We start from the raw sequence: 24,988 nt of genomic DNA on the forward strand, positions 1-24,988 counted from the left end.
GACTCCAAAAAGCAGCAACAAACCACACAGAGACACAATGTGACGACAACTAGGCCCAAAATAACAACAAAAAGATGCAAAACCATCACAAAGTCTGCGTCTTGCTCCTATGTAGGAGGGGAAGTGGAGACCTTTGCCCAGGGGCCCATTGTCTCATAATCCACCCATCCTCATGGCACACTGACATGTGACAGGAGGAGCAAACATTTGCTGCCTTCCTCTCTGTGTATGTGAAACAAAGGCAGCACCTTTTTCAAGTAGATTTTCCAGCCGAGTGTTGGACGTCCACAGCAGCTTTGAATTAATCAATTGAATTTGATAGCCCTTAAACATTTTATTATGACATTGTGTAATGTCTTTCTGACTTTGAACTTCATCTTACCTTAGAAAGAGCACTGCACGAGGAAATCTGTCTGCTCCATCTTTGTCTGTCTCCTTCAAAATGACTGACCTGAACTGAGTGCTCTTAGCTTAACCCTCAAGCACCTGTGAGATATGACAAAAAGTTTCCCTCTGGGGTCTGTGGGCACCACAGCTGGCAGGATGGGTCAAATAACAACCATATTCATAAACCGATTAAACAGCAGAAAGAAATCAAAATGTCCACCTGGGTGACATACTTCTACTTTGGCCTATTTCTCAATTGTGTAGCAAACACAAAACGTTCTCTCCCTGCTCCAGTTTTCCATTTTTCCTCCATGTGGGAGACAGTTTGATGGTTCAACCACAGCAGCCATTTATAATACATGTGTAGCTGATGTGGCACACAGGTGGCTCCACCGCTGCGCCTGTGTCTCCCGTTCCTCGTGTCCCTCCCTGCCGTGCGAGAAGCATCTCTCATCTTCTTTCACGTCTCCGTGTCTCAATGTTAACGGCAAAGCGAGCGTATTTCCCCATTCGAAACCGTCCCATCCGGTTTCTCCATTTTGTTCCACCGCGTGCACACGGCGACTCATAAAGAGAAGGCAAAACCAATGTTCCTGTGCTAAATGTTAAGCTGTTCAAACGCTCAGTGATTCGCGAAAGGTTGTTAACCCTAATGCATTGCATATCCATTAAGCATTATGGAAATGGCTCCGGCACGACGTGATTGGTTTAACTAAAAGCTTATTAACAGCATATCTCGGGGAGAGGAAGGGAGAGGTGTCACGTATACCCGAGGAGACATCTGCCTGCTATCAGTCAACCTGAGGAGATGGCTGTCTCATGGTAATGTAGTGATCTCGTTAGAAGATACTGTTGAGGAAGTAGCACCTACAAATGGATCTGTGTCTCAGAGCATGAGCTATATGCAGAGGGGGAGGGATTCCTGATAAATGAAGGTGACAGCATATCTATCTGCCTGACTCTGCCCTCTAAATCTTGTTTGGAGGGAGGGTTGTGCTGTACATCAATCTACCTGTCTGCTAAATTATCTGTACAGTGTGTGCATGTTTATTCCTTGCTTATCTGTCAAAGATAGCCTTGTTTGTGATCTAACAGAAGTCACGTGTCTCGTTACAGGTAAGTGGTTCAACTACGGTATCATCTTCCTTGTGCTGATTTTGGACCTGAACATGTGGAAGAACCAGATCTTCTACAAGCCCTATGAGTACGGCCAGTACGTCGGGCCCGGCGAGAAGATCTTCACAGTAGAGGAGCCAGAAACGCTCAGCTTCTTCAACCACAGCACTCTCACCTACGAGTGGCGCTCCACCAACATCGATCCCAACAGCAACGTCACCTACGTGCAGCGGGACATGTTCCTCCACAGCCGCTACACTGGCGCCAGCCTGGACGTCAAGTGCCTGGCTTTCATCCCGAGCCTGGCGGCGTTTGTACTCTTCGGGTTCTTCATCTGGTTGTTTGGGCGATTTCAGGACAGCGAGACCTTCACGGAAAACCAAGACAAGACGTATGAGAGGATAAAGAGGAAGTCGCCGTCGGAGTACAGCAAGGAGATGGGCGTGACACCAGAGGAGGTGCATGTTACCATGAGTGACAGCCTGAAACGAGCAGGGACGCCCATGCTTCTCTCAGTGGACGGGCCGCACTTTGGAGCAACGCCCTCTACGAACTCGACTATTTCTATGGAAACCCAAGAGACACATCCAAGCATTGTGATTGACAGCGTAGAGCAGGAGGAACCAGCAGTCTCTTTTGATGTCCACAAGCTCTCTCCGTGACCTTATGAACTCCTGACACTTTGAAGTCTGTAACTGCAGGACAGGTTGAAAAGGAGAGCTTAAGATGCAGTTCGTCAAGCACTTCAACTGTCGCTTTTCTTCAGATAAAGCCAAGCTGCAACAGGAGTTGACCACAACTGCTCCTTCAGGAGAAGGACAAAGTGATGTTACAAGATCAGTGGAGACAGTCCTGATGGCGACTGCAGTTGCGTTTGTTTGAATATATTTTTGTAAAACAGTCTTTTTAAAAAGCCTCTAATACAGCACCGATTCTGATAACAAACGTCTTTTGACACAAAATGCAAACGCTACACTGACATGGTGCTCACTCGGATTTTGCATTTTCATAATTCAATTTTGTCACGGGAAACTATTTTGGTGCCTATATCAGAGGAGTATTTGTACAGTCGTGACACTGCAGTCAGGTGGATCACACCAGTGTTACAGCTACACTAGTGCCTTGATATTTCATATCTTTAAATACAGACAGAATCCTGTTCAGTCTATACTGCTACTATAGGCAACAAAATGGAAGATGTCCTAGTTACAATCTGCTATATTAAAGGGACAATTCACCCCAAATCAAAAATACTTATTTTTCCTTGTACCTGCAATTTATTAACTTTTTTAAAGTGCTAATTTTATCTGCAAAGGAAAACTATGTCAGCATCTGTTTGATCTAATAAGATGAAATTTATGTTTTTCTCATCTCACTTCAGTCTTTTTTTGCAGCAAACTGTATCTCCTGGACTGAAAAAGAAATTTATTATATTGCTCTAGCAGGCTACCGAAAGTTTAATTTGTATTTGTAATATTAATAATATATATAACTAGAAAAATTAATACCTTGTGTCTGTGCATCAATAAGATATTGCCACACAAAAATATTGCAGTATTATGCTATATTTATTTTCCCCTACTCCTGCTATTTATCCATTTACACTGTTACGGTGTCAGTTGCTGAGTATTGCAGATACACTCAGCTTGTGGTGCTCAAAGCGCCAAAAAAATATATGCGAAAAACTCAATAGCAATGTCTGTGTTCTAGAAATCACGACCCAGTTCCTCAAGAGAATCCACAGACCTTGTTTTGAGCAGTTTCATACAGGAAGTATTTTCTCTCTACCAAACTATACCCTCCAATAGTATCACTGCGCAAAAGGAGGTGTGCATCCACCCATGGACGAGAGGCTTATGCTCAAGATTGCACGACATGTTAACATAACGGCATCTTCCACGACTGAGCTGTAACATTAGCTAGTTCAGTGGTGCTAGGTGAGCTAGCAGTAGATGCATGCTTCCTTCTGCGCAGTGATATGGTTTACGTCTGTAGTTCCTACATGAAACTGCTCACAACAAGGTCTGTGGATTATCTTGAGTAACCAAGTCATGATTTCTGGAAAGAGACATGATGTTGAGTTTTTCAAATGTATTTTTTTGGTGCGTCATGTACCACAAGCCGAGTACCATCTGGTCTCATTATGTTGGAGAGAAGGCAGACATCTCTACAGTCGATATCTCCAACACTCTGCAACTCACCCCAAAACAATCTAGACTGATAAATAGCACCACAGGTAAGAGGAAATATATGTATTTTTGAATTTTGGGGTGAACTGTCCCTTTAATGTCTTATATATGCTTACATCTTATACAGACAAGTGTTACCTCATTTGATCCTAAGACTTAATCGTTTTTATTTATTCTCATGTGGTGTCAGTCTTACCCTCACTCCTTGTTGAAACGACATGATTATGAGCATCAGTGTACTTTGATGACCTGTTCATATCCCCCTCACTTAATATTAGTTGCAGAGATAATAAATGCAATCAGCTAAGATCAAATATCTAACCAACAAGCCACCTCATGATTGCTTATGTGGCTGCTGCACCTGGACTGAATACCAACAGTGTTGGAAAGGTGGTTTTGCCCTTGGCATAAACATGCCATTGAAGTGCAGGAGAGGCTTCTGCTCCAAAGCTCAGGGCTTCTTTATGTCTAGATAAACCTTAACAGTTTTAAAAGCAGTTTTGCAGTCATGGTAAATGCATGAAAAATTATTTATTTATTTGAAACATTATCCAAGTGTAAAAAAAAAAAAACAACAACAAAAAAAAACCCCTGATGTTTGAACGCAACTAAAACCTGCAGCATTTATCTTTACACTGGCTTTGAAACTGTTCACTGCCCTTTTACATATTTTCCTATGCTACAAAGTCTCTTTAAAATACATATATTTGGAGTTTTTGGTCCAAAACAGTATGCCCTTCAGGGTTTTTTTTTTTTTTCTCGGTCAAGTGCAAATGCTAACTTTGACTTGCATCATAGAGTTTGGCATTTTTCAGTAAGTACATAAAATTTGACCAAAGATACCAAATAATTCAGTATTTTGAATAAATATTGCTGCATAAGTTGATATGCTAATGTAAAAGAGATATATAAATGACAGAATGGAATGATATTAAGTGTTTTTGTATCACTCTGCATTATAATGGACTGAAATGTACTATAATGTCCTGGAAAATTATTTCCCAAAAAAGAGGGAACTATCAAAAATGACCACATTCTTTCCTCCCTAACAACTCAGTCGTGAGTTTTGTTCAACATTATTATGAGTGATGTAGCCCGGAGTGTGCCACCAGATTGGTTAAAGACTTCTGCAGTGTTTAATTATAATCAATTAATACATTTGATGAAAAGGCTGTTTTAAATCATTTAATTAAATTTGCTGGCATTTATATATTTATATACTTAAGTAAAAATAATGATGATTAAAAGATCATTATATTTACCAATTAAAGATTCACATTTTTTTATTCTGTCTGTAAGTGATAAATTAAATTAAAATATGTCAAAATTTATTTAAAAAGGCTTTTATAGTTGACTTTTTATATTCCATTTACTTATGTGTCTGCCTAACATTGTGCATCTCATAATTCGTTTTTCTGCTGCTTTAACGTGCTCAAATTTAAAGATGTCTCTCTATAACTTTAAGATGTGTGAGCGCATCTTAAAGTAAAATTAGCCCATTTTCAGAATTCATATTTTTATTCCTATGGTCTGAGACATGTTCACAAAAATTTGTCTCGCACATCCAAACACTAGAGTGCTACAACTCAAATGTGTGATATCATAGGGTATTAAGTTTGGAGCTGCTCCATAGAAAATGAATTGGAAAAATGTTATAGATGAGACTGAGAGCACCTAATGGGATGTTGTGAGTATATGGGTACATTCTCTGTTTCAGACCTGGGAACACTACAAGAGAATAAAGATCATTTGGGGCTCCCAAAACAGGCTTAATCAGGCTCCCATTCATTTTCTATGAAGCAGCTCCAGACTTTATACACTATGACATGACAAGTTTGAGAGAGAGTAGCACATGTTCACAGATATTGATTGAACTTTTCCTGGCCATGGAAATAACATATTGGAATTCTTAAGGGTATGATCACACATGAGCGAATTCAGGAGAGTGTCAATCAGCTGCCAATACAATAATGTGGGCAGTGCTGATTGTTACCATAGATATATAATAATAACTAGTCCATACCCATTGAGTGCACAGTTGCCCACGTACAGTTTCACATGGTGTGTGTTTGGGATACAGGTCATAGGAAATTGCAGATTAAATAGTCAACTGAACCCATTAAGAAGAGCAATGTATTCAGAGTTTTTGTGAATTTGATAGCACGATTGCTTTACTGAAAATACAGTAGTACCATTGCAAGTAGTGGGATAGTTAGTGGACTAAAACTGTACATTAGTAGTTGAGGTAGCACGTTGAAAGGCAGATAGTTAAAGTCATTGCCTTATAGAAGCTCAGTTTTAGTAAGTTTTCCAACTTTTGCCAAGAGGGAACTTTAGATATTGGTCCCTAGATTATGTTCACCCAGTTTCATGCAGATTGGTCAAACTTCCTAGGAAGAGATCGATTTTAAGTGTTTTTCAAAATATTCAAAATGGCGGAAAATCTATATAACCAGAAGTTATGGGTTCTTGAGGCAGATTTGTTCCTCATGAGGAGAGGCATCTCTGTGCAAAGTTTCATGTCTCTACGACATACGGGGCATGAGATATGCCCATTCAAAGTTTGCAATTTCAATCGGTTGCTATAGCGCCCCCCTTTGGCCAATTCATTCGCATCCTCCCATGACCCTCTACCACTGTGCCAAATTTCATTCTTTATAGAGTAAGACTAGTTAATTTCAATGAAAACTACCTACCTGGTGCATACACCAAAAAAAGTTACTGGCTTTTGGGTTTACCTCCGCAGTATGCAGCCCACTGAATATGCCCAGTTGGATTGCATTTCTCCCGCTCGGCCCATAGACTTTAAGTTGTGATGATGTCACAGATTTTTAATATCTTTTTTTCTCATCTTGAGGAAAGTTTAACAGATATGAAACCTCCATGGATCAAAAATGCACAGTGAAAACAGTCATAATTAACCTTGTTTGCAGTTCGAGGTGTCCTATCAGCAGTGTTTCAGATATCTCTTATATAATGGTGGTCAATGGGGAAAAATGCTTTTTTAAGCTACAGTGGATTTTGTCACTGCAATACCGTGAGTGGCCACTGGGAAACACTGGAAGCAAGGCTGAGCTTCGTTCCTTGAGGCCTGGTTGTGACGCGCACGGACAGCTAGCTTGCTAATAAATACCGCAAAATATGATGTTATTGGTGCATTTTTGTTTTTTGTATGTACCACAGGTGCCAGGCAGCATCTCTCATGTTGGACGGTTTGTATTTTAAGGCCAATATCTAAAATATCGTCCGATGAAACAGCAAAATTAAGTGTCTCCTCCATGCATACTCCTTTGCTATTGGTCGAGGCTGCAACTCTGCAGGTCAAAGGCCACCCACAGTTGAACTCCTCAGCTTGCAGTGAAAGGAAGTGATTGGAAGGTGAATATTTGACAGTGTTGCTCATGTGTGACAGTACCTTAAAGCTGAATCTAAAGCAGCAGCGCAGAGAGCTCTGACTGGCCAGCTGCTATGTATCAGCAGGGGCTGGCCCAGTCTGAGCGTCTTATGCTGCTCAGTGGAGAGCATTTCATTTAATTTTTAGGTGGCTCACTGCTTACGTGTGTTTAATGTCATATTATTACACCATTTAAAATTGCCTTTGTGTAATCAATGTGTTAATTCATTAGTTGATTATATATAACACTGTAAAACTTAATGATTGCTCTGGTGGCACACTCCAGAAACCGTACAGGAATTCCCTGTGTGTGTGTGTGTGTGTGTGTGTGTGTGCATTGTGGAGGCAGAGGTGTCTCTTTGTGTCTGTAAAGGATGTTTTATACTTAATAGTGCATGTTGTGTGTGTGTGTGTGTGTGTGTGTGTGTGTGTGTGTGTGTGTGTGTGAGAATGTGTGCACTGGAGGCTTATGAAGTGCGTAGGTGTTTGCTACTACACTTGTTTTTGACAAAGGCCATTCTGTGAAGAGGTCAATTTATTTAGCATAATTGGTTTGCAGCTCTTGGTTCTGTAATTATCCTTTTATACATTACAGCTCTATGAGGACATTAGATATTAGTGTCTCACCAAAGGGCAGAACCTCTCTGGACTTGAACGGGGTCTAATCTGTTTGTAATGTATTGTGTTTCAGTTTAAAGTGAGGGTTTGCCTCTTTGTTGTTAATATTTTTCATTGAATTGTGTTGCAAAACTGACACTTCCTTCAGTCCCTGTGTGTTTGTGCTTTTCTTTTAAAGCAGAGAAAATCTCCTTTCGGTGTCTGCTCAGTGTATTGTACATCTGTTGAACCTTGTGTTACCAATAAATTAATACATTTGTTACATACTCTGTTTTCTCTCAGCCACTTTGTGAGTCTCAACAATATCAGGATGTTTTTGAAGAAGGTTGCTGATCTGATTATGTAATTCCCACCGAGAAAAGTTCTAGCTTACGTTTTTTTCCTATATGCTTGGGAAATCGTTGCCAAGCAACAGCACAGGTCAAGCTTCTTGCAGCTGCTGACCCAATTAATATGGGCGATATGAGAAATAATGATACTATCTTCACAAGAACACTTGAATATGTAGCCTGCATACACATGACACCCGGCTCAGATTAGTATGAGTCCTGCTCTGGGCCTGTCCGTGCTTTGATTTATGCCGGTGGGAAACAATTTAAATTTGTTTCGTGTTTTGTTCCCCAGCAGGATTTGCTTACAGAACTTGTGTATGTGTAAATGAGTTATGGATTGGATTGAAAACGTCTCAGGAAAGAGAAGTGGACAGACAGAATTGGTTTAAGGCAGTGATTCTCAAACCAGGGTTGGAGCATCTCCAAGGGATTGTCGTATAAATCTGAGGATTCGTGAGATGATTAACAAGTTGGGAAATGAGGAAAAAATTGCTCTGCTACAGAAAATGCAAGAGGTGTGGTGTGTTGGTATCCCAACAACTATTTAATTCCCTAAAATCCCCTGACATTTACTCTAGCACCAACTTGAAGTTGACACTTGTGGCCATGCGCGACATGAGGCACAAAAAAATTTGAAGTGCTCTGTTTTGCCACGTGGAAGTTCGTACACTGCCTTTTCGTAAATTAGCTAGTTTAATCATGGTAAATGTTCCTGGATGGCACAGGCCCCCCATCCCTAAGGTAACATGAGGGTTCGCAGTGTGGTGGTTGGATCACTCTTGTTGAGAGTACACAGCAGGATGGAGACTGATATCTTCTTAAGCAGCACTTTAAAATTAGGCTCGTTCGAGATGAACTGCACCTCGCCTGGAAAGTAGACGAGATCAGGCGCCTGCAACAGGGAACAGTGACAAAAAGCTGAGGTGAAGCTGGACAGTTTCCTGACTGTTAGCAGAATAAACCTTCAAATCAGACAAATAAAACCAAAGCCTGTTCTCCACACTTCAGCAGCTTCACATTTCCTGGTTACACTTCCTTGTTATAGGTCACAAGTCTCATAACCAACCAATGAGAAGCCAGAAGGACTAAGACTGAGGTAACTGTGTGTGAGAATTATTGAGGCAGATGTAGCACGGTTTTTAACAATGCAGCTGCGAATATTTTGACATGTAAATAATAATTGTGAACATAAATGTGTAAATAGTTAACTGTACAAACACTGTATGTATTTTAGCAAATTATTCAACACATTAATTAACTTGTAGACCTTACACTAACAAGCCTCAGTCGTGTGTAGTGCTAATTAGCAAGCTAATGTGCAAAACTAATGCTGTGTCTCAAACTGCATACTTCCGTTAGTACACTTATATGTAGTATACTATGTGCATTAGGCCTACTTATTGGTGTAGTGCGCAAATTTCGACAGGGTAGTGTTGCCTCAAACCAAACACGGCTGTTGTGCACTCACCGGAAATGACAACCGCAAATTACCTAGTTAGCAAACTAGCATTTGCATTCGCGTTATCGTTCACCGTACCAAATCATGACAGACCGCTAAATTAACCCAATAAACATACTGCTGGCTTATACCCGACAACAGTATAGTGGTGCTTAGTGCAAAAAACACATGTATTTGTACAATGCAGCGACATTCACGGTCGCACAGTCCTCGGCTGCTATTTCCAGTTTGAAAAGTGGTCCCTCCTCTTCCGCTACGTAGCCAAGACGGCGACCATTGAGGGCGAGAAGTGTCCATAGTTCCGCACTCAACTTCTTGACCGTTTTGAGCGCACCATCTGGGTACTCATAGTGCACTGTATTTTTCCATACTTCTCAGTGTGGATAAGCCAGCAAAATTGTACCCTTAAAAGTTTCTTAACCTAATCTTTGCCTTAACCCTAAGACTAAACCTACAGCAGCCCTCAGGCCTAACTGTAACTTTATTTTTAAGATATTTTTGTGATCATTAATTCACAAAGATTCATTTAGATTTTTGCTTTTTGTACAGCTGGCACGGCTAAACTAATTAGACTTCCCTGCTGGTTTTCAAATGACTTTTATCTGGCTGCTGATAAATTCTCCAGCTGACCATCATAATGTTATGCTGAGAAAGATGCACAGCTAAACAGTGCTAAAATATATTGACATTTAGATGGAATAAATTTTGTCCAAGAACAAAAATCTACTCAGTGGGGTGTCTGTATTCTGATATCAGTGTAGCATCTTGCTTCAGTAGATGTGCAGCCCAAACAGGCTTAACAGTAAGACTACTAGTTTCCATGTGCATAGGTGCAAGACCAAATATACAAATTACAGGATGGATGGTATATGCTGTATGCCTTCGTACTTAACATGCATCAAATAAACTGATCTTATATTGTATGCATGTATTATTAGCATGGCAATAAATCTCATCCAGTGTTTTCATGGCACATGATATGACATTTTATTATTAGCATCACTGGATAGGGTCATATTAAAGGTGGTAACCTATATTATTTGTACAAAACTTATGTAACATCCCCCCAAGATGTACCACAGGAACTCATTCCTGCTGATTGCCATCAACTCTCAGCTGCTCTGAGTCAGTAGACTGGCATTTGGACTTTTTAACCAACTGCATTTATAACTCATGATTATCTAAAGGGTGCAGTAATTCAACTGCCGCTATATTCTGTGCAATTATTTAGCTGTGTAATATTTCTCACCTCTTGAATGTATACATTAATTAAACATACAATGCATATTTCTGTTCATATTTCTTATGTTTATTCTTATTCTATTGTTGTTTTATTCTCCTGATTTATATATTGTAGTTAAATTTTCACACTTACAGCCTCAGCACAGTGACGATATATTTTTTATTTTAATATTTAATTACTGTATCTTAAGCACCACTGTTAAACATGCACATTTTATTTTTATTTTAATGCACATTTCATTTCAACTTTATTTTTTTTTTATTGCTTTATGTGTACACACTTTTATTTCAGACTCTAATTCTTCTTCTTCTTATAATTCTGTATTCTTTACATCGGAGCAACTGTAACGAATCATAATTTCCCCTCAGGGACCGATGAAGTATTTCTAATTCTAATTCCTCCATCATGTAAAGCTTATGAACATGTACTCAGAGCACGAGCTGAGTGGGGTTGAGACGGTCACAGAGCCTGCTAGATCCTGCACGCCCAGTTGGATGAAACCCTGTGTTTTAATAGTCAAACAAAACAGTCTGACAAAGAGAAAATTATTTCGTCGTATAACTTCACACCCCTCATGCATGACATCTATAACAAGGGGCCGAAAGTAGATTATGCATCTTATTATTACCTAAGTAACAGCCTATCTACTGTAGCTATTACTTCCTTTTAAGGGTTAAAAACCGATGGTTAAAGGGATTGCACAAAGGAAAAAGATATGAAAGACTCTTAATGGAGCAGCAGTTAAAAAGATTACCCCCTGACCATGATAGCACAGGTTAAATATCTGCAGCAGTCCATCCTCAATAGGCAAATATGTCTCCTGTGGTTGCATTCACAACACTGAACCTGTGCCTCACCAGTTGTTGTAATTTATCCCTAATAACAGCATCAGCAAGGTGCTTTTCAGGTTATTAAATGAAAAAAAAAATACCCACTGAATGAAAACCAAGGAGCTGTATGAACACCTGAGGTCTTACTGTTGCTTGTTGTTTGTCTGGAAAAATATATTTCATTGTCAGAGAGTATTAGCTGTTTGACTGGGGTCTCTTCCAAGTCTGCCATCGGGCTGAGAGATGAGATATTGATTTTTGGAGGACCATGCAATAATTGAGAGAACACATGAAAACCAGAGTTTCAAAAATGTTTGCAGGGTGTTGAAGCCTGATGCCCTATGTTGTGTTAACAGTGTATTGACTACCTCTTCAATGCAGTGGATGCATTTGTGTTGGCAGCGTTCGTGATCGATTGCATTCGGCTTTTAATCAAATTTTTAAGATGTTTCTTTTTTTCATCTCTTTGGCTCTTTCTGGAGGCATTTTTGAAACATTTCGCATTATTTACAAGCTGCTCTAGTCACATATCTTCTAGCACCAAATCAAAAAAGACACAAGAGATGGTTTTGAAAACAGAATCAACTTCTTGTGCTGTATTTGCAGCTAAATATAAACCAGAAAATTCCCCCAGAGGAGTCGAGCCTCAGCTACAGATCAACTGGAATCTCGTCTACTGTCTTTGAGCTATCCTCCAATTAGATCAGTGTATCATGTCCTGGCATGGCCCATCACTCTGTGCTGACAGCTCCGTGACTCTGAGAGACCTTGTGAAATTTATCAGTGCAGTCAGTCCCAGCCAGCTAGCAGGTTTCCCCCTCAGTCCTTTCACCGTGCCCGAGATGGTTTCTGTCCCCAGTGGCCACAAGGGAAACAGAATTCATCTCTCAGTCCTTCTGCAGGTTTCTGATACCTTACAGAGGAACATGTGGCTTAGATATATTTTTCAACACATCCAACTACTCACTTGGAGGACTGAATCCCAGGACATGGGTTTGTGATAATGATGTCTGCCTTACTATTCCTCTGTGGGGGAGAGGGGATTTGGTTTTATTCTAATTGTTCTCAAGTCAAATCAAGTGAAGAATTCAGCGATGAATATTAAGACTAACTGTTGCGTGGCTGAAAGGCTTCGTCACTGCCAGTGACAGAATCCACTGTCAAAAAATACAGCTACGTTTGCCAGCAAATCTTGTTTATATTTCATATTCATATATTATATTTTTTGTGCGTGTAATACCTTTGGACTGACCCATACTAAATGGGAAGGCATGGCACACGATAAAAGAGAGGGTGAGTATTTATGTGTAGGACTGAACAGAGTAGAGATCTGCTGCACAATAATGAAAGATATCTAACAGTATTTAACACATTTTTTAAGCATGAAAGTTCATTCTTGACCTTGGAAACCTTGCTGGAGGAATCTGAAGTAGTTGTGAGATTCTTTGGACAATGCAAGGCAACGAAACAAATTGTAGTTTGAAAAATCTTACGTTTCTTTATGTTTTCAGCTTTCAATTTTATACTGTGGTTAATGTGTGGTTAGGTTTAGACACAAAACCACTTAGTTAGAGTGAGGAAAACATTATATTTTAGATTAAAATGGTGTTAAATGTCCCAAACTCCTGTTAAAAATGTGTGCTTTTATTGCTACAGATGCAGCTGGAAATGTCCTGAACTCTTGTTAAGAAATACTTGATTTTGTTGCTACAAATATGACTCAAAAATGTGCCAAACTCCTGTTAAACATTCCTGCTTTTAAAGCTACAAACATGGCTGGGAATGTCCAGAACTGACATTAAAAATGCTTGCTTTTGTTACCACAAACATGGCTGGCAATGTACCTTGCTCTTGTTAAAATATACTCACTTTGGTTGCTACAAATGCAGCTCAAAAATGTCTCAAACTCTTATTAAAAATCCCTGCTTTTATTGCTACAAACACGGCTAGAAATGTCCTGAACTTTCAACAAAAAAATACCCACTTTTGTTTCTAAAAAAAAAAAAAGGCTTAAAATGTCCCAACCTCTCATTACAAAAGACCTGCTTTTGTTGGCACAAACACAGCTGGAAGTGCCCTGAACTCTTGTTAAAAAATGCTTGCCTTTGTTACTACAAACATGGCTAGAGATGTCATGAACTCTCAACAAAAAATACCCACTTTTGTTTCTAAAAAAAGGCTTAAAATGTCCCAACCTCTCATTACAAACACAGCCCTGAATTCTTGATGAAACAATGCTCTTTGTTGCTAGAAACATGGCTAGAAATGTCCCTAACTTGTTAAAAAAAAGACTTACTTTTGTTGCCATAAATACGGCTGAAAATGTCCCAAACCCTCGTTGAAAAATACCTGCTTTTATTGCTACAAATACAACGAAAAATGTCCCAACCCCTTGTTGAAAAACATCACTTCTGTGGTCTTGAACAGTGTTCTGCTGCAGTCTCCTCTTGGTGTCATGTCATCCACTTTCCCCTCCTCCTAATGAGAAACTCAGCTCATATAAATGTAATCTGAACTGCAACACGCCATATGTATGAAACACACAAATGCAACATGGTTAGCAGAAACATATAATGCCAACATTTATTCTGGTGAATGGGTTAAAGACCGTTGGTAAAGACTTTTCAAACCACATTTTGTTTTGTTTGCTTGCATTGTCCTAAGAATCTGGGCTTGCATTCCATGGTTTCCCTCAGCAAACTACATTTTTTTCTTGTTTATGAGCATTATCATCAGCATAATCTGGCAGAGGTTAAATGTGGCTTTCATTACCTCAGTTTCCCCCACCTGAAAATAATCATATTTTAAATTGTGTTATATCTCTCTTTTTAATTACAGTACAGAGGAGAAGAGGAATAAGGGTCATGGTGAACTCCGGTAGAACTAGCTCATACGAAATGACATTTGGTAATTAGCACGAGACACAAAGTCCACCTGAGGCTGATGGGAATGTCATTCATTCATTGGGTATTTTTTCTTGATGGTGCTAAATGAAAAGTCAGCAGGTCAAGTTATTATAGTTCTTCCTAAGAGGGGCATAAATGTGTGAAGAAGATGTCATGGTAATCCATCCAACAGTTGTTGAGATATTTCACCAAACAACCAAATATGTCACTGCATCATCATCTGTGAACCACCAATGTCTGTTTAAAGTGCAATCCATTTAATAGCTATAGAAAAGGACTAATAAAGCCTTTGGCAAGTCATTGGATTTGTAAAATGTAAGCAGGGTGAATCAGTTCTTGGTGAAGTGGAGGCTATCCCGATTATTTCAGCTTCAGCTGCAGCCAAAGTTAAATCTGGGAAACAAAGCCATAGGCACCGTGGGACTGTAGAGCATTTGTACTTGTCTGCGTGTTTGTTTTCATACAGACAAACACGGTGACTTCTCTCCTTGTTCTGGCTGAGGCTCTATATGTTTGTGCATTCAGTCAATCCTGCACATTTCTGGAATGTGTGACAAATAAACAAAAAGCACAGAGTTTACACTGCAGTGACGAGAGATAATGTTCGACGAGCAAATGCTTTAAACCACTCTCCTATACTTACTGCATAGATGATAATTGCCAATTCAAAGCATATGCATATGAATAATTTTGAGTGATTGCATGCTCCTGTTCTCTCTTTCTTTCTCCGCAGAGATCTCTTTAACAGCGCAGTGAATTTTACAGACCAATTAGAGCCAATTGAAGAATGGAAGATCACTGAAACGTAATGAAAAAACTGTCATAAAGCACAATCAATTTAAACTCTCTGCTAAAGTAAAACTGACTTTTTTTTCTGTTGCCTTGCTTCGCCAGCCACGATCACAATGATATGTGTGGTCATTAACGGTGAATATAGGACAGGCAGTGAAGTGGACTCCCTGTGGGTCCCGGCATCTGTTGCAGAGGGTTCAGCACTGCCATGGAAAATTGGACATTTAGGAGCCAGCTGGAGGACCAGTGTGCCCTGCTGTGCCACCACTACTCAGGTGCCCACTGGCTCCGTGCCACCACCAGCTAGAAGCCACTGGACCAAGGCAGGCCAGATGGTGCCCTTGCCAACCTACGAGCAGCCGCTGCGAACTGCCCACTGTCCACTGCCCATGTCCCCTGCCCTATCATTCAACTCAGGAATGAGTTTGGAGTCAGGATAACCTGAGGTAAAAAGTTTTTTAGGGGGAGAGGGGAGCAGAAAAAGCTGGAGTGAGCGGAGAGAGTGTTGGAATATAAATGGGCCCTATTACGTTGTGTGTTTGTTAATGTAAGCAGCTGCGAGGTAGAGTCGGGGAATCAGTTGGTGGGGGAGCGGCTGCTCCACAGGGAAATAAAGCCATCTCCAGGCTGAACTCATTTGTCCGTGGCTGTGAACTGATAGATAATTATATTAGGAGCTTTAAGTGCTCTTCTGCGATACAAGTATTACTAGCATCTCCAGAGGCACAGGACAAAGTAAGGAGGAGAGGAATCTGTGTGCTACAACTCGCATAGTCTTTGCTTTGCATCCAAATATGAGGATGTCGAAGTGTATTCAACACAAGAGGCCTCATTTTAAAATCCCAATCATGGAACAACCGTATTAGTATTGGATCGGTGAAAGCCACAAATTTGATTTTACTTATTCAATTTACAGAATCAATCAAACGCTCTGTATCGCTCGGCTAGTGTCTGATGGTGGGAGGCGAGATCTCTGGTCTCAGCAGATGGTAATAAATATTGATAATCCTGTAAAAAACACACACACTTTTAATCTAGTATGAGATTACCAGAGGTACACGTAAAGCATTGGGTTCACTGTAACCTATTAATATGTAGTTAGCCCATCTGATCCAGATTTAATTTAGGTTGCGTGACTACCAACTGACTGGTTTCATATACATACTGTATAAAGAATGAGGCCACACACGCTACCTTTACACCCTGATGAATATAATATGATAATGATGAGTGGACTGCTTAGTTAATTAAGTATTTAAGATCATCTCAACAAACTATTGCACCTCTGCAGCTGAATGAGCCAACTGCTGTTCTGATATCTGCAGATTGCTGAGTTCAATTTAAAGGAAACACAAACAGAGTGCTGCAGGGATGAATTTTTTTGTAGGCTGACGTGGAAGTTAGCATCGCTCTGGTTCCTTTGACAAAAAGCCTATGGGATTTTTTCCATTGGATTTTTTGGATTATTGCAGAAAATGTACTCTGTGGCAAACAAATGTTTATAATACCTACATGTTTTGTTTAGCAAGATAAACAGTCTTTGGACTGTGGGAGGAAGCTGGAGTACCCAGAGAAAACCCACACTGACACGGGGAGAACATGCAAACTCTACACAGAAGGGCTCCCCCATGCCAAGGTTTGAACCCTCCATCCCAGGCTCGAACCAGGAACCCTCTTGCTGTGAGGCGACAATGCTTACCACAAACGCCATTATCAGTTTTGAAGCATAAATGCATTTGCCAGAAATAAAAAGCTAACGGCAGGCTATAAAAGATCTACATTATTGTCGCATGACTTCAGTGTTGCCACCACAACCAGGCTGTAAAGCAGTGTTCGGTGTGATGGCGTTCTGTAGTCTCATTTAGCCACTTGTCAGCAAATGCCTTTTTGTCTTGTGTTAACCACAGACCTTATTTCAGGCATTCAACCAAAAACCCATTCAAAAAACTCACTGACTTCAAGAGAAGGGAACCAGGAGTGCTAAAATGCTCATTCACTGCCCCATTTTAGGGCTCATTCCTGCAGCACTCAATATAGGTGACTGAACAGAGGTAGTATGGTTGTGTTGAGAAAATATTCTCACCTCAAGGACCATGTTTAAATTTACAATAGTGTGACAAGTAAGCACACTTAGGTAGATATGAGATTATTTTGTCTGTTGTTTCCAACATCAAGAAGAAACTTTGAAACGATGGCTACGGTCAGACTGCAGGCAAAGTTATTTTATATACAAGTTATTTTCAGGGGCTTTTATTGCCTTTGTTTTAGAACAACTGGAGAGTGACAGGAGAGGGGGGAGGGAGAGAGGGACTGACATGTAGCAAGGGGCCACAGGTCAGACTCAAACCCAGGCAGCTGCCAAGGATTAGCCCACATACAGGTCAGTTAGAGTTCACCCCCAAATCATTTTTTTTTTTTGCTCATCTGTGAATCAGATCTGTTTTTTATTACAGTGTGAACAGCACAAATCACATGGGATCTGATCTTTTAAATTCTGCTTTGGGCTACTTTCATATGTGGTCTAAATCAGATTTACTGTTTGAAGAGTCATATTGGAATTGATGGGACTTTTGTGTCACTTTAGATTGACATTTGTGTGGTAACCTGCCTCTGTCCCCAGCCAGTACAACCTAAGACCCATACATTTTCTCCAGGAGATGTGTTGCCTGAGTGTCTTGCCATGTGAGTCTTGCAGAGAGGTGCTGACAGATGTAGTAAAAAAAATACCCTTGACGATCTAATATTTTGGATGAAATCTGTTTCACTGAAGCCATTCATGTCACGTTCCCACCACTCCTAGCTCTGAGTCCGCATCTGCACACTCCTCCGTACAGAAGTAGCAGCCATTGCTCCACAAAAAGCCATAATTAAAAACTGGCTTTCCTTCTCTTCATTCATGTCAGCTGGGATTGGCTCCAGCTCACCTGTGACATATAAACCACATCTATGGGCATGGTAGCTAAACAATGTACTGCTGTGGATGGCGGTCGCAGAAAAACATATTTTAGCCACTTAAAAAGACCCACCTTAAAAAAAAAATCAATATCAGTTTAAGTGCACACTTAATTTGGCTTTGACTTACACACTAACTGACACTGTGATGACCTCACCCACTTCACACAGAATCCAGACTCTTCCCTCAGGTACCCGTTTTAGGGTGCCACAGACCTGTATGTCTGTAAATCTTTGCCTTAATATTTTAAGTGTTGAGTTTTATGTACTGTTCTTTGTGTTGTTTATATTGTCATTTTTGGTCTGCCCTCTGGGACTTTAATAATAGAAGTTGAAAGTTGAAGTTGACTGAGGCAGTGGTAGACCAGCAATGCTTGTGTTCTGCAAAGTAAAATACTGTCAATAGAGTCTGGTGGCTCTGAGATAACGGCTTTAGTTCCCCGTCGGAAGGAGCTGTCTGATGGCGAGGTAAAGCGGTTAAAATAGTCTAAATAAAGCATACACTTAAACTGAAATTATTTTTTTTTAGGTGGGCCTTTCCTTAGGTGTCTAAAAAGTAACAAATTGAGGCAGCACTTGCTCAGCGCCATTCATTTTATGTATGTGACACATGAGTTTTCTACCCAGAAGTCACTGTAAACAAATGGTCTATAAACTAGCAACTGAGTGTAGTCTTCAAACACAATGAATCTCACTCATACATAAGCCAAGACAAGAATTAAATGTAAATGGAAATACTTTATTTCACTATTACACAATAACAAGCTTGGAAAGAAAAAACTTACAAAAAAGAGAAATGGAACAAAATGCTACAAAGCACCACATAATATAGACGATTCATAAATGTGGCAACGGAACCTTATGCTAACTGCCTTTACGCTATCTAAGGTATCATCATCATCACTGAGAATTTAGAAATCAGCAAAAATGTTTTGGACATCAAGCACAGTCATGCCAGTAATAGTAATATCTTACAGATTCATGTAGCGATGATTCGGAGTGGGGAGCCGTGATCCTTAAAGGTTCACTCTTACGTGGTGAGACAGAACAGAGAGAGTGGGTCTGAGGAAACTGTAGTCCGTCATCTGTTTGGTATGATATAGGTTTGCATTTGGTATAAAGAGGAGTTGAGGAGGCAGACGCGGGTCACAGAGTCTTTGCAGAACACTCTTAAGCTTAACATGAGGTACCAGATGGGCGGGGCTTACCTTATAGACCATACAATAAGAGCTAGAAATCAGAAGGTACCTGAAGGTTAAACTGTCTGTATTTGACAATGTGTAATTGTATGAATTATCCTGATCGGTAACCCCCATCCATCTGGTTCAGCAGACTAAAACAAAATCCTAACAATGCAAAAGCTATCTGACCCACACCTGTGAGGAGGACAGTGAGGAGACAAAGGGGTGGTGTTACTTTTTTTTACATGGAGAACACTGTACAGGTGCCTTCAGATCTGCCGGGACTAAAGGCACATGGGGTCCACTGAGCAACAGATGTGTCCATTCTGGAAATGAGAGGAGAGAGAAGGCAAAGAGACACATGAGTGGATTATCATCATACTTTAACCTCTTCAAAGTCTTTTTGAAGCTGAACGGTTAATATTTTCAGGTGGCGGCGCTGCAGCATATAGACTCAGTTTGGCATTTAGAATTCCACTGGGTGGTATTTCTGCACCAACTGATCCAAGGTAGAGTTATTCTACTGAGAATACAAACATGAATGATCTCACATACGTTTTGTTTTAAAGGTCCAGTGTTCAGGATTACAGGTGATACACTGGCAGAAATGGAGAATAATACAATAAGTATGTTTTCTTTAGTAAAAATCACCTGAAAATAAGAACAGTTGTGTTTTCATTACCTTAGAACAGGGGTGTCAAACTCATTTTAGATCATGGGCCACACATAGCACAATTTGATCTCAGGTAGACCAGTAAAAAGTTGCGTGGTGATGGGTGAAACCCTTGAGATGTTATACACCTTTATGTGATGAGCCACGCCCTCCGCAATATTCATTGCCTTATAGAAGCTCAGTTTTAGTAAGTTGTCCAACTTTTGCCAAGAGGGAACTTTAGATATTGGTCCCTAGATTATGTTCACCCAGTTTCATGCAGATTGCTCAAACTTCCTAGGAAGAGATCGATTTTAAGTGCAAAAAATTCAAAATGGTGGAAAATCTGTATAACCAAAGTTAAGGGTTCTTGAGGCAGATTTGTTCCTCATGAGGAGAGGCATCTCTGTGCAAAGTTTCATGTCTCTACGACATACGGGGCATGAGATATGCCCATTCAAAGTTTGCAATTTCAATCGTTTACTATAGCGCCCCCCTTTGGCCAACTGATGTAATATTGCTTCATTTGCATCCTCCCGTGACCCTCTACCACTGTGCCAAATTTCACATGGATTGACCAAGTCAATGAGGAGAAAAACGTGGAACAGACACACAGACACACCCACAGACAGAGTTTTCGTCATTATATAGTAAGATCAGCCCGCAGTTGCCTAAGAAAATTATGTGCAAATTCAACAGTATGTCTCAGTTTTTCCACGTTCACACAGTCTACTATTCACTTTCATTACATGTGCATTTTTTTCCCCAAAATTTTCCATTAAAGTGGAAGCTGTTGAAGAAGCAGGTTAAGTCATCCCCTGCCTTACAAACCATTTACAGTCTGAAGTTTTGTCACTGCCTGACAAAAGCTTCCACCCATATTGTTTTAAGATAGAAGTCTGATACAGATTCTTTTGGACTGAGGCTGCTGGTTTTCAATATGTTGCACTATGTTCAATATCTTTAAATCAGACCTCAATAAGTAGTCATTGTTTCTTCAGAGAGCTGCATTCTGGTTGCAGTGAAAAAGCCTCTGCGGCAGCATTGTACATGAAGCATCTACTCACTGGTAAACGTGCTCTTGAAACCTCTCCGCCTTCACACGTGCATCAATATTAGGTGTGCAAAGTCATCCAGTGGGCCGGATAGGATAGCTGTATGTTTGACACCCCTGCCTCAGAATGAGCTGTTTATATCTACATAGGGAGCAGGTCCGCCTCTACAGAGATCGCTGTTGCATTGACAGTAACCCAGAACAGACAAACCAAACACTGGCTCTAGATAGAGCCATTTGTGTTTTCACTGTAGCCTCTGTAGTCAGCAGCCCCTCCATGACGAGCAGTGTCGTGAAACACCAATTTTTTTTAATGTGAAACTACTTTATTCAGTGTTTTTACCGGTTCAACTAACTATGTCCGTTTGTTTTGGAGAGAAAGAGACCTTGGTGAATAATTTGGCTCCAGCTAAAAACCAATTGCACTGAGAGCAGCACTTCTCAAAAAGATTAAAGTCACATTCATGTGTTTGAATCCAATGCAAGTTTTTGACATTTATTAAAGATAGCATAGCAAGTTTGAATATTTATCAGTTTGTCTATTGAGAATGGCTGCCATATTTTCAGAAAAATGTAGAAATCATTTTCAGGCAAGAAGAGAGAAAATATTCCACCCCAGAAACTCAGGCAAGGGAGTGAGTCTTTGTGGATTAGTCCCTAAAGCTGAGGCAAACAATTTATGCTCACAATTGTTAATGAGTTTACTTTCTCTGTGATTGTTCTCTGCCACAAGTTTTAAAACAAAAGTTGTGGACAGCAGCTTCCTCCACCCGATATACGTGAAGCAATTATGCGAGCTCGCCTCAGTTTTCTGGACAGAATATCTGAGGCTCTATACATTGTAAGTGCTGCGTGTGCAAACATGTCTGCTTGTTTAACACCGTACAGAGGAGAGCGCAGGCTGTGATTCCCCGCTGCAGCTGAGCCAGAAGCCAGGAGATGAGGGGCTGACATATGTTTTCTCAGTGTGCGTTTCTCTCGGTCCAGGTTCATTTGTGTTAAAGGAAAAGTTCAACATTTTGGGAAATATATCAATCGAGAGTTAGATGAGAAGATTGTGCATTAAATATGAAGCAGACAGACAGCAGAAACGTGAGTCTTTCCTCACTGTGAGGTTGCCAGGCAACCAGCGATAACTCCAGGGGCCAGATGTAAAAACAATGCCTATGCAATGCATATGCGCACGCCTTTTTTTCACACATTAACTGGTATTTATACAGGAGGAATGTGCGCAACTCAGGCAGCCTGCACAACATTCAGCGTCTTATTTTAAAATATTTATTTTTATTTACATTTAAGCCACAATCTCCCTGTTAATGATTGTATAATTTTATCCTGTGAAGCCCTTTGTGAAGTCAGTTTCAACATGAGAGATATGAGTGAATCACTGACCATCCCCCTGATGTTTAATATTGATGATAGAGATTTTACCGTGATGATGGTTTGCAGAAACATTTGATTAATTGGTGGTATGGACGCTACAAATGGCCCCAGCTGTGCGTACTGACAGCTGCTCTGGCACCGTTGGATACGACACAGTGAGTGAAATCAAACTTTCTTTACTGTAGTTCTTATTGACAGGTCTAATGCGTGGTGGAGCGGGCACAACTATTAATATGCAAACAGATGTTTAGGGGCATTTCTACATCTCTTAATGGCTAACTGTGGGTGTGGATATGAAGCTTGTGTAGTGCCACAATAATCTAGATTTATAAAACAAACTGTCCTTGTATGTGTGCAGTTTTGGTTGTGAATCTACAGTTTTATGCATCTGGCCCCACAAAGTTATTGGTCCCAGTGAAGAAACTGTTCGCCCCCCTGTAAAACTGCACCTCTTCATTTTCACATTTTACATATACAATGAGATATAACATAGTAATAAGTGAGCTTTAGAGGTGCTGGCAAGCATATTTTGTTGGCCGGACAGAGACAGGCTAGCTGTTTCCCTCTGTTTTCAGTCTTTATGCTAAGCTAAGCTAACTGTCTGCTGGTTGTAGCTTCATATTTAGCGAACAGAGATGTGAGGAGCATCAATATTCTCTTTTTTTAAGATATTTTTGGGGCTTCTTGCCTTTATGTGATAGGGCAGCTATGGCGTGAGGGAGGGGGGCATGACATGCAGCAAAGGACTGTGAGTTGGAATTGAACCTGTGGCTCATGCAGCAAGGACACAGCCTTTGTACATGGGGCGCCTGCTCTACCAGGGGAGCTAGTGGACACCAAGCATCAATATTCTCTTGTAACTCTCGGCAAGAAAGTGAATTTGAACTATTGCTTTAAAGATAAGTGATAGTATTCCTGTTAATAAATACAAATTGGACATAGCAATCTATGATCCCTGACAAGATCAAACGTAGACATTTGAAAGTGAAATTCTTAAATGAAACATCACATCTTCTTTGTGATACTCTCTGTGCTTTACTGGGCTTTTGAACCAAAGATGCAGCAGCTGTCACATTCTTACTTACTCATTTCATTAATCTCCATTTGTGTCCTTTTCTGTTACAGCTCTTTAAAATGAGGTGAACTGTGTCTTTTCCATGTGCAAAAGGTTTGTGTACAGATCAGAATTAGCACACAAACAGCTGCATCAACACCAACACACATGTTTACCTCCAGGTGTGATAAATACATTCATGAGGTGTAACAAATGCACAAAAATGTGTCCACAATGCAAAGTCTGAACCACAGTGTGTTCTTCTCTGTCTGACAAAACAAGGAGGGTTCTCAGTTTCTAAACCATTTTTCTTTGGTGTCTTGTCTGCCACCGATCTAGGCCAACAGTAATTTGCTGTTTCGAGGCAGCCGGCGGGGCTGGTGCCTTACCTTGCACTGGCACAGGGTGCACTCTGTGCCATGTTTAATCCAGGAGGAGCCACTGAAGCGTGAGATGTTGTGCTCGTCCGTGCACGTCTTGGTGATGTCGTTGCGGATGGTGTCTGCCTGGCAGGGGTCGGTGACACAGCGGGGACAGCACTCGCCCTCAGGCACCACGGTAAACTCACAGTCCACGGGCGGGCATGGCAGAGGCCAGCAGTCCACCTGCCCCTGCTGCGGAGGCGGAGAGGGAGAATGTGAGACAGACGGACAGAGAAGAAGAAGACAGGCAGTTCAAAAATAATCTCTGCAAACGCACTATTGCATTTTCCAGCCCTAAAGAAGTTATTCATGCAAATACACATATTTCTCCTGACGCTGTGTATTTGCATGCTAGAGGGAGCGTCTCCACTTGATGAGAAAAAAAAAAAAGTTGTTAAGGTACCTAGAAAATATAGATGAGCAGAGCAATCTTCCAACACAGTCAGCAAGTTTTTTTTTTCAGACTGTAGAAGTAAATGCTCCAGCTTTTTTAATTGACTTGTTCTAGCCCCCCTCTTTCATTGTTGTTCCCATATTAATCTCACAGCAAACTCTCAGCACAGAGAGCCTTATTGGATTTCTCCTGCTGCCATTTTCTATTGGCTTGAGAAAACAGGTCGTATATACAGTATGTCGGCCAACTTTACACATCCTAATGACTGTACGCTATATCATTCCGGCCTGACCCACTTCTGCTTACACTGCCATCCGTGAGCGTTTCTGCTCCACACCTACTCCTGGATATGAAATATGGCCCCAGACTGTATATGTTCAAGCACGCACGCAATAGGAATACACACACATTAAGTTACAAGAGGCTTGATGCAAGTGTCCCACTGGGGATATTTAATATCACTGAAAATCGTCTGGCTCAGCATTTTAGCTATGTTGTAGTAAATTAGGCTGGCTATAAAGCACAGGCTCACGCAGTGCTAATGCCCACTCCATGCCTCCATGTAGTGTGTAAACATTTGAAGTGGGAAATCCCCCCGAGTGGCACTCTTTGCTTGTAGCCAGAGGGAGG

The 24,988-nt window shown here is 40.7% G+C and overlaps 2 protein-coding genes across 5 annotated transcripts in view; one reads left to right on the forward strand and one right to left on the reverse strand.

Annotated features, from left to right (window-relative positions):
- tmem117 (transmembrane protein 117) overlaps window positions 1–4,919 on the forward strand; it is a 68,819-nt gene extending 63,900 nt beyond the window's left edge. For all 4 annotated transcript variants that reach the window (XM_049573273.1, XM_049573271.1, XM_049573272.1 and 1 more), the window contains one exon: window positions 1,504–4,919. In XM_049573273.1, coding sequence (XP_049429230.1) covers window positions 1,504–2,165 — 662 coding nt within the window. In that variant the 3' untranslated portion in view covers window positions 2,166–4,919. The remainder of the gene's footprint in view (window positions 1–1,503) is intronic.
- A 14,034-nt stretch (window positions 4,920–18,953) lies between these two features.
- The window catches only part of nell2a (neural EGFL like 2a), a 129,168-nt gene continuing 123,133 nt past the window's right edge, over window positions 18,954–24,988 (reverse strand). Inside the window, exons 19-20 of the mRNA XM_049573261.1 lie at window positions 23,932–24,156; window positions 18,954–19,725 (exon numbers count right to left, since the gene is read on the reverse strand). Of these exons, the coding sequence (XP_049429218.1) occupies window positions 19,684–19,725; window positions 23,932–24,156 (267 nt within the window). The 3' untranslated portion in view covers window positions 18,954–19,683. The remainder of the gene's footprint in view (window positions 19,726–23,931; window positions 24,157–24,988) is intronic.

This window comes from Epinephelus fuscoguttatus, linkage group LG4, assembly GCF_011397635.1.
Source record: "Epinephelus fuscoguttatus linkage group LG4, E.fuscoguttatus.final_Chr_v1".
In the NCBI taxonomy this organism is placed as follows: domain Eukaryota; kingdom Metazoa; phylum Chordata; class Actinopteri; order Perciformes; family Serranidae; genus Epinephelus; species Epinephelus fuscoguttatus.